At 34.5% G+C, this 9,999-nt stretch overlaps 1 protein-coding gene across 1 annotated transcript; it reads right to left on the reverse strand.

Annotated features, from left to right (window-relative positions):
• Positions 1-772: 772 nt before the first annotated feature.
• On the reverse strand, positions 773-1,643 carry LOC131256221 (glucose-1-phosphate adenylyltransferase large subunit 1, chloroplastic-like). Its single transcript, XM_058257233.1, has 4 exons — positions 1,579-1,643; positions 1,428-1,483; positions 1,197-1,290; positions 773-1,072 (listed from the first exon to the last, which is right to left on the reverse strand). Exons 2-4 carry the CDS (start codon positions 1,436-1,438, stop codon positions 920-922), a joined length of 258 nt encoding a protein of 85 aa, XP_058113216.1. The 5' UTR covers positions 1,439-1,483; positions 1,579-1,643; the 3' UTR covers positions 773-919.
• Positions 1,644-9,999: the final 8,356 nt, after the last annotated feature.

Below are 9,999 nucleotides of genomic sequence, written 5' to 3' on the forward strand. Positions count from 1 at the left end.
GAGTTTCACAAGCAAAGCAAATCACTAGTGTCTAAATGAAAAGAACAAGAAGAAATGTACAACTTAAAAACCTTTGTAAAAGTTAAAAAACAAAAACTTGGAAGGTACAAATGTAAATACTCAAACACAAATGTAAATATTCTGAACCTGTGAGCTTGCCTGTGGAGCAGCCTGCAATAGGGACATGAAATGGGTACAAATAATGAGATTTCAAATATTGAAATAGCAAGACTGGAGTAATTACTCAATCTGGATTCTAGGCATGAATTATCCATTCAAACATTACATGAATCGGTCAAGTAATATTTGTGTTCTGAATTGGTCAATCCTTTCTTTCTGTAGTCTGGTTTTCTATTCCTTATCAATAATTTTCAACCAGATACTTGGACAGCTTTAAAGAGAACACAAATAGCAAGACTTGCTTGCACTGGATGTGTGAAGTTAACTTGTTCATATTGATGTGCCTGCATATTAGGCATCATGTGCTACTGGAGTATCAAATAACTTCCTTGTGCGCTGTTTGGTATGATTTGCTTCACCAACATTTATAATTGGTGTCATGATCTGTGAATAAAATGCATGTCTAATTTTTGCTTTTGGATATCTATAGGCCCAGAAGAATGTCAGCTAAAATTGTGTTGGTTGATGAGGCACAAGATATGTGTCGGGATAACTAGAGGTTTGGCATATCTCCATGCAGAAGCAAGATTGAAAATTGTTCACAGAGACTGGAATTGTCCTAGAAGAATCATGACTTGGAAAAGAGTAATAATAGTAATGAATCACACAAGGAACTTCAAGTATATTTTCTGCATGCCAATTCATGTGTGTTGTCACTCAGTTCGAACAAAAGATGTGACAGTTCACTGGATCAGATATGTAGGGAACATTTCTTATCAAACTTCAATTTCATCTTCTTTTAAAAATCATAGAATCTACATGCAGCTTGAATACCATACCTTAGAAGATTCAAGAGTATCTCCTTCTTGAAGAGATACACTCCCATGGAAGCAATGTATGGTTTCTTTGCAGCCTCCTCTCGTGATAGGCCCAAAACTGTAGTATCCACCGCCTAAGGAATTTGAAATGAAGATCACGCAATCATGCAAAATTGTAGAATCGCTTCATACTCATGAGGTCTGATTTCAATCTAATCCTATCAGTAGATGCAAACATAAAGGTATCGGGATAATTACCATTGCTTTCAATTCCTCTCCTTTGGGCTTTTCATTAAAGAAAAGAACCCTTCCTTTGTTGTCTATCTTCATTAAACCAAAGTCTAAGGCACGACTGTTAAGGAAGAAAGATGCTCCAAATTAGTATAAAACCATGAATTAAATTTTTGAAGAAAAAGGTAGTTGATAGATATTTATAGGATTAAATCTCATTCAGATTCTGCAACTACAAGAATTGGTTCTGATTAATACCTGTCATCCATAGGGAGAAAAGCAATAGTAATATCTGCACCACTTTGATGATGGCCCTAGAAATGAAGTAATTCCAAAGATTAAAACATACAAGTTTGTGAAAATGAATTTAACCTCGATGCAGAATGATGCAAGAGATGCAATGCCCAACCTAAACCAAGTCCATATAGTCCATATGGTACAAATGATCTCCGAGAGAATCAATACATCCTCAATCTCCTTGCCTTTGGCATCGTACAAAATGAAAATCAGCATATTGCTAATTTGAGAATCAATGCCCTCGATGTATTTTTGATAGTCTAATAGCTAAAACATTTATTGACTTTATCTAAATTTAAAAAGGGGATTTAGCAAGATCCTATTACAGAGCAACTGGTGGGCTTAAAGACAACCTCATAATCGGTCGGTTGATGTCTTGTTCCTTTTGGGAACAACTCCTTCAATTTTGAAATAACTAATTTTGGGAGTAAGGAATTAATTTACAAAATGATTACCTATGTTGTAAAAATTTAAACAGTGTCCAAATCAAGGTTACCTGGGTCGTTGGTCATTTTGGTACATAATATGGGAACCAGCATGCAATATGCTACATTGCCACTTCCTCCATTATGTGGTACACTAGGGGTAGGTTCATATCCGTCACTCCAATACATACAATGTGTATGCAATATGGTTTTGTATATGAAATCATATTTTAATTCATATATGAAATGATGGATGCTATTATTATAGACCCTGCATGCTTAGTGTTATATTATAAATTTATAACAAATAATAAAAGTAGAAGTATCTTCAATGTAAATATAAATTTTCATTTACTTAATCAATATTAAGAATATGGAACCATAATTTTGGGTTGCTAAAAATATTGCCCAGATCACAAATGACCCATAATCTGGATTGCTCAATCTAGAACGGAAAACATGGGGTGTTTGGTGTTTTAGGTAATACTGGTCAGAATAAAAACTCTGCATTATTCCTTGGCACTATTTGGGTTGTATCCAATTAAAAGATATCAGGAAAGTATATACATACCCCTAAATACAGCACCATTACATCATATGACCATGACGTAGAACCAATATAATGCATAACATATCACCATCTAAAACAGCTCAAACTGACAAGGATGGATCAATAGGTGCCAGTTTTTTTACTAAAACAATTGCACAGCACCAGTCAATGCCTAAAACACATCTACAATGTGCATCATAATAGAGAACCAAGGAAGTGCAATGATCCCTGCCTAATACTTCTCTTGAATAAAACAGTAATCAATATATAATGTGTGATTGCTGAAAAGGCCAAGCTATATGTCCTAGAGGGGGGGTGAAGAGGATTATGCCAAATTTAAATTAATAACAACGGAATTTAAATAATAAGATAGCCTTATAAACAAATAAATGAAAGATAGCACTTTAAACAAACCACAATACTGAAATGTAAAGCAACCTCAAATGTATGAGTATTGAGAGATTGATACAAATGTTGTTCTAAGGACAATCTTCGCTATGCCAAAACAACGAAAAAAGGACGGTCCAAAATCATCTCAAATGACCAAAAAGGATGGTCATGGAACATCGCATGGGCCGTCAAATTTTGACGTGTCGTATTACTTAAAGGATGGTCGAAAACCGTCATTCTTATTGATGAAAAAAGGACGGTCATGGACCGTCTCTTATGAGCCTTCAAAGGACGGCCATCGACCGTCCTTTAAAAGGACGGTCATGGACCATCCTTAAAAAGGATTGTCATAGACCGTCTTTGATGAGCCTTCAAAGGACGGCCATGGACCGTCCTTTAAAAGGACGGTCATGGACCGTCCTTAAAAAGGACTGTCATGGACCGTCTCTTATGAGCCTTCAAAGGATGGCCATGGACCGTCCTTAAAAAGGACTGTCATGGACCGTCCCTTATGAGCCTTCAAAGCACATTTTCAAATTTGAGAGGGTCAATATACACCTGTTACAATATATTTCATCGTATTCTTCCTGATATACACCTGTTATATAATATATTTCATAATATTCACATTCACATCCATCTAAACCCAAACTACGTAAATCCAACATAAACTACATTCATCCAAATATAAACTACATTCATCCAAACACAAACAATCTTATCCACATTACATTCATCCATGCATAAATACATATAAGTTTAACATCATAAATAAAAAAAAGAAAAAAAATTAGCAACAATTTTCTTTTTGTGTCTTTCATTTAAAAAAAATATTAAACAAACAAAACATTATAATTCAGAATCATGAAGAATTGCATAAACTTCTTCTAAAAAAGTGGGCACTTTTTTAAAATAAAACTGATCATTAAAATAAAATTAATGCAAGCAAAAAATGCAAAAAAGTGTTTCAATTCAAGTTAATAGAAACAACAACAATAATTAAAAATTTGTAAAAAGGAGCATGTGTTAAAAGGGATACAATCTTATTTGTTGCCATGTGATTGGGCTACAATTCAAGTTAATAGAAATAATAATAAAAATTAAAGCTTTGTAAAAAGGGGCATGTGCTAAAAGGGATACATTCTTGTTTCTTGCCATGTGATTGGGCTAAATTATTACAGCAATTGGGTTCGGGTTTGAGATCGGGTTTAGGTTTGGGTTTTCAAGTTTAGGTTTAAGTTTAGGTTAGGAAGTTGAGATTAGGATTAGGTGTAGGTCTAGGTTTAGGGATTTGAGAATACATTTAGGTTTTAGGTTTAGGTTTAGGTTTTAGGTTTTAGGCTATAGGTTTAGGTTTAGGTTTAGGTTTAGGTTTTAGGTTATAGGTTATAAGTTTAGGTTAGAGGCTATAGATTATAGGTTAAGGTTTAGGTTATAAGTTTTGGTTTAGGTTTATGTTAAGATTTAGGTTTAAGTTATAGGTTTCTGTTAAAGTTTAGGTTTTAGTTATAAGTTATAGTATATAGGTTATACCTTTAGGGAATTGAGAATAGGTTAAGGTTAAGGTTTAGGTTTAGGTTAAGGTTTAGGTTTAGGAAATCGGGTCCGGGTTCAGGATTGGGTTTTTAAGTTTAGGTTTAAGTTTAGGTTAGGGAGTTGAGATTAGGATTAGGTGTAGGTTTCGATTTAAGGATTTGAGAATACATTTCGGTTTTAGGTTTAGGTTTAGGTTTTAGGCTTAGGTTTAGGTTATAAGTGCAGGTTATAGGTTTAAGTTTAGGTTAGGTTATAGGTTAAGGTTTAGGGAATTGAGAATAGGTTAAGGTTTAGGCTTAGGAAATCGGGTTCGGGATCGGGTTTAAGTATGGGTTTTCAAGTTTAGGTTTAGGTTTAGGTTAGGGAGTTGAGATTAGGATTAGGTGTAGGTTTAGGTTTAGGGATTTGATAATACATTTAGGTTTTAGGTTTAGGTTTAGGTTTAGGTTTAGGTTATAAGCTGTAGGTTTAGGGAATTGAGAATAGGTTAATGTTTAGGTTTAGGAAATCGGGTTCGGGTTCGGGATCAGGTTTAGGTTTGGGTTTTCAAGAGTAGGTTTAAGTTTAGGTTAGGGAGTTGAGATTAGGATTAGATGTAGGTTTAGGTTTAGGGATTTGAGAATACATTTAGGTTTAAGGTTTAGGTTTAGGTTATAGGTTATAGGTTTGGGTTTAGGTTTAGGCTTAGGTTTCGGTTTAGGTTATAAGCTATAGGTTTAGGGAATTGAGAATAGGTTAAGGTTTAGGTTTAGGAAATTGGGTTCGGGTTTGGGATCGGGATCGGGTTTAGGTTTGGGTTTTCAAGTTTAGGTTTAGGTTTAGTTTAGGGAGTTGAGATTAGGATTAGGTGAAAGTTTAGGTTTAGGGATTTGAGAATACATTTAGGTTTTAGGTTTAGGTATAGGTTATAGGTTATAGGTTTAGTTTAGGTTTAGGTTAAGGTATAGGTTTAGGTTTCGGTTTATGTTATAAGCTATAGGTTTAGGGAATTGAGAATAGGTTAAGGTTTAGGTTTAGGAAATCGAGTTTGGGTTCGGGATCAGGTTTAGGTTTGGGTTTTCAAGTTTAGGTTTAGGTTTAGGTTAGGGAGTTGAGATTAAGATTAGGTGTAGGTTTAGGTTTAGGAATTTGAGAATACATTTATGTTCTAGGATTAGGTTTAGGTTATAGGTTATAGGTTTAGGTTAAGGTTTTGGTTAAGGTTTAGGTTTAGGTTATAAGCTATAGGTTTAGGGAATTGAGAATAAGTTAAGGTTTAGGATTAGGAAATCGGGTTTGGGTTCGAGATCGGGTTTAGGTTTGGGTTTCAAGTTTAGGTTTAGGTTTAGGTTAAGGAGTTGAGATTAGGATTAGGTGTAGGTTTAGGCTTTGGGATTTGAGAATCCATTAGGTTTTAGGTTTAGGTTTAGGTAATAGGGTATAGGTTAAGGTTACAAGCTATAGGTTTAGGGAATTGAAATAGGTTAAGGTTTAGGTTTAGGAAATCAGATTCAGGTTTGAGATTGTGTTTAGGTTTGGGTTTTCAAGTTTACGTTTAAGTTTAGGTTAGGGAGTTGAGATTAGGATTAGGTGTAGGTTTAGGTTTAAGTATTTGAGAATACATTCCGGTTTCAGGTTTAGGTTTAGGTTTTAGGCTTAGGTTTAGGTTTTAGATTTAGGTTATAAGTGCAGGTTATAGGTTTAGGTTTAGGTTAGGTTATAGGTTAAGGTTTAGGGAATTGAGAATGGGTTAAGGTTTAGGTTTAGGAAATTGGGTTCGGGTTCGGGATCGGGTTTAGGTTTGGGTTTTCAAGTTTAAGTTTAAGTTTAGGTTAGGGAGTTGAGATTAAGATTAGGTGTAGGTTTAGGTTTAGAAATTTGAGAATACATTTAGGTTTTACGTTTAGGTTTAGGTTATAAGTTAAAGGTTTAGGTTAAGGTTTAAGTTTAAGTTCTAAGCTATAGGTTTAGGGAATTTAGAGTAGGTTAATGTTTTGGTTTAGGAAATCGGGTTCGGGATCAGTTTTAGGTTTGGATTTTCAAGTTTAAGTTTAGGTTTAGGTTAGGGAGTTGAGATTAGGATTAGGTGAAGGTTTAGGTTTAAGGATTTAAGAATACATTTAGGTTTTAGGTTTAAGTTTAGGTTATAGGTTATAGGTTTAGGTTTAGGTTTAGGTTAAGGTTTAAGTTTAGGTTTTGGTTTAGGTTATAAGCTATAGGTTTAGGGAATTGAGAATAGGTTAAGGTTTAGGTTTAGGTTAGGGAGTTGAGATTAGGATTAGGTGTAGGTTCAGGTTTAGGAATTTGAGAATACATTAAGGTTTTAGGTTTAGGTTTAGCTTATAGGTTATGGGTTTAGGTTTAGGTTTAGGTTAAGGTTTAGGTTTAGGTTATAAGCTATAGGTTTAGGGAATTAAGAACAGGTTAATGTTTAAGTTTAGGAAATCGGGTTCGGGTTCGGGTTTGGGATTGGGTTTAGGTTTGGGTTTTCAAGCTTAAGTTTAGGTTTAGGTTAGGGAGTTGAAATTAGGATTAGGTGTAGGTTTAGGTTTAAGGTTTTGAGAATACACTTTGGTTTTTGGTTTAGGTTTAGGTTATAGGTTATAGGTTTAGGTTTAGGTTTAGGTTAAGGTTTAGGTTTAGGTTTAGGTTTAGGTTATAAGCTATTGGTTTAGGGAATTTAGAATAGGTTAAGGTTTTGGTTTAGGAAATTAGGTTTGGGTTCGGGATCGGGTTTATGTTTGGGTTTTCAAGTTTAGGTTTAGGTTTAGCTTAGGGAGTTGAGATTAGGATTAGGTGTAGGTTTAGGTTTAGGGATTTGAGAATACATTAGGTTATAGGTTTAAGTTTAGGTTATAGGTTATAGGTTTAGGTTTAGGTTTAGGTTAAGGTTTAGGTTATAAGCTATAGATTTAGGGAGTTGAGAATAGGTAAATGTTTAGGTTTAGGAAATCGGGTTCGGGTTCGGGATCGGGTTTAGGTTTGGTTTTCAAGTTCAGGTTTAGGTTTAGTTTAAGGAGTTGAGATTAGGATTAAGTGTAGGTTAGGTTTAAGGATTTGATAATACATTAGGTATTAGGTTTTGGTTTAGGTTATAGGTTATAGGTTTAGGTTTAGGTTTAGGTTTAGTTTTAGATTATAAGCTATAGGTTTAGGGAATTAAGAATAGGTTAAGGTTTAAGTTTAGAAAATCGGGTTCGGGTTCGGGATCGGGTTTAGGTTTGGGTTTTGATGTTTAGGTTTAGGTTTAGTTTAGGGAGTTGAGATTAGGATTAGGTGTAGGTTTAGTTTAGAGATTTGAGAATACATTTAGGTTTTAGGTTTAGGTTTATGTTATAGGTTATAGGTTTAGGTTAAGGTATAGGTTGAGGTTTCGGTTTAGGTTATAAGATGTAGGTTTAGGGAATTGAGAATTGGTTAAGGTTTAGGTAAAGGAAATTGGGTTCAGGTTCGGGATCGGGTTTAGGTTTGGGTTTTCAAGTTTAGGTTTAGGTTTAGGTTTAGGTTAGGGAGTTGAGATTAGGATTAGGTGTAGGTTTAGGTTTAGGGATTTGAGAATACATTAGGTTTTAGGTTTAGGTTTAGGTTATAGGCTATAGGTTTAGGTTTTGGTTTTGGTTTTGGTTTAGGTTAAGGTTATAGGTTTAAGTTTAGGTTAGGTTATAGGTTTTTGGTTAAGGTTTAGGTTATAATTATAGGTTTTAGGATTTAAGAATCGGTTATAGGTTCTAGGTTATTGGTTTAGGTTAAGGTTATTGGTTTAGGTTATAGGTTGTAGGTTATTGGTTTAGGTTAAGGTTTTGGTTATAGGTTTTGGGATTTGAGAATAGGTTTAGGTTATAAGTAAAGGTTTAGGTGAGGTTGTAGGTTAAAGTTTAGGGAATTGAGTTTAGGTTCTAGGTTTAGGTTTAGATTATAGGTTATAGGTTTAGGTTTAGGTTAAGGTTTAGGTTTAAGTTATAAGCTATAGGTTTAGGGAATTGAGAATAGGTTAAGGTTTAGGTTTAGGAAATTGGGTTCGGGTTCGGGATTTGGTTTAGGTTTGGGTTTCAACTTTAGGTTTAGGTTTAGGTAAGGGAGTTGAGATTAGGATTAGGTGTAGGTTTAGGTTTAGGGATTTGAGAATCCATTAGGTTTTAGGTTTAGGTTTAGGTTTAGGTTATAGGGTATAGGTTTAGGTTTAGCTTTAGGTTTAGGTTATAAGTTATAGGTTTAGGGAATTGAGAATAGGTTAAGGTTTAGGTTTAGGAAACGGTTTCGGGTTCGAGATTGGGTTTAGGTTTTGGTTTTCAAGTTTACGTTTAAGTTTAGGTTAGGGAGTTGAGATTAGGATTAGGTGTAGGTTTAGGTTTAAGGATTTGGGAATACATTTCGGTTTCAGGTTTAGGTTTAGGTTTTTGGCTTAGGTTTAGGTTATAGATTTAGGTTATAAGTGTAGGTTATAGGTTTAGGTTTGGGTTAGGTTATAGGTTAAGGTTTAGGGAATAGAGAATAGGTTAAGGTTTATGTTTAGGAAATTGGGTTCGGGTTTGGGATTGGGTTTAGGTTTGGGTTTTCAAGTTTAGGTTTAGGTTTAGGTTAGGAAGTTGAGATTAGGATTAGGTGTAGGTTTAGGTTTAGGGATTTGAGAATACATTTAGGTTTTAGGTTTAGGTTTAGGTTATAAGTTAAAGGTTTAGGTTAAGGTTTAAGTTTAGGTTATAAGCTATAGGTTTAGGGAATTGAGAATAGGTTTAGGAAATCTGGTTAGGGTTCGAGATCGGGTTTAGGTTTGGGTTTTCAAGTTTAGGTTTCGGTTTAGTTTAGGGAGTTGAGATTAGGATTAGGTGTAGGTTTAGGTTTAGGGATTTAAGAATACATTTAGGTTTTAGGTTTAGGTTTAGGTTATAGGTTATAGGTTTAGGTTTAGGTTTAGGTTAAGGTATAGTTTTAGGTTTCAGTTTAGGTTATATGCTATAGGTTTAGGGAATTGAGAATAGGTTAAGGTTTAGGTTTAGGAAATCAGGTTCGGGTTCGGTATCGGGTTTAGGTTTGGGTTTTCAAGTTTAGGTTTAGGTTACGGAGTTGAGATTTGGATTAGGTGTAGGTTTAGGTTTAGGGATTTGAGAATACATTTAGGTTTTAGGTTTAGGTTTAGGTTTAGGTTTCGGTTATAGGTTATAGGCTTAGGTTTAAGTTTAGGTTAAAGTTTAGGTTTAGGTTTAGGTTTAGGTTATAAGCTATAGGGCTAGGGAATTGAGAATAGGCTAATGTTTAGGTTTAAGAAATCGAGTTCAAGTTCGGGATCTGGTTTAGGTTTGGGTTTTCAAGTTTAGGTTTAAGTTTAGGTTAGGGTGTTGAGATTAGGATTAGGTGTAGGTTTAGGTTTAGGGATTTGAGAATACATTTAGGTTCTATGTTTAGGTTTAGTTATAGGTTATAGGTTTAGGTTTAGGTTTAGGTTTAGGTTAAGGTTTAGGTTTAGGTTATAAGCTATAGGTTTAGGGAATTGAGAATAGGTTAAGGTTTAGGTTTAGGAAATCGGGTTCGGGTTCGGGATCGGGTTTAGGTTTGGGTTTCAAGTTTAGGTTTAGGTTTAGGTTAGGAAGTTGAAATTAGGATTAGGTGTAGGTTTAGGTTTAGGGATTTGAGAATACATTAGGTTTTAGGTTTA

Source organism: Magnolia sinica, chromosome 9 (genome assembly GCF_029962835.1).
Source record: "Magnolia sinica isolate HGM2019 chromosome 9, MsV1, whole genome shotgun sequence".
Lineage (NCBI taxonomy): Eukaryota > Viridiplantae > Streptophyta > Magnoliopsida > Magnoliales > Magnoliaceae > Magnolia > Magnolia sinica.

Bases quoted from the DNA above. Each gene is read 5' to 3' on its own strand.
- LOC131256221 (XM_058257233.1), bottom strand. The intron at 1,073-1,196 runs GTAATTATCCCG...CAAATTCCTTAG, and splicing joins GAGAGGAATTGAAAGCAATG to GCGGTGGATACTACAGTTTT.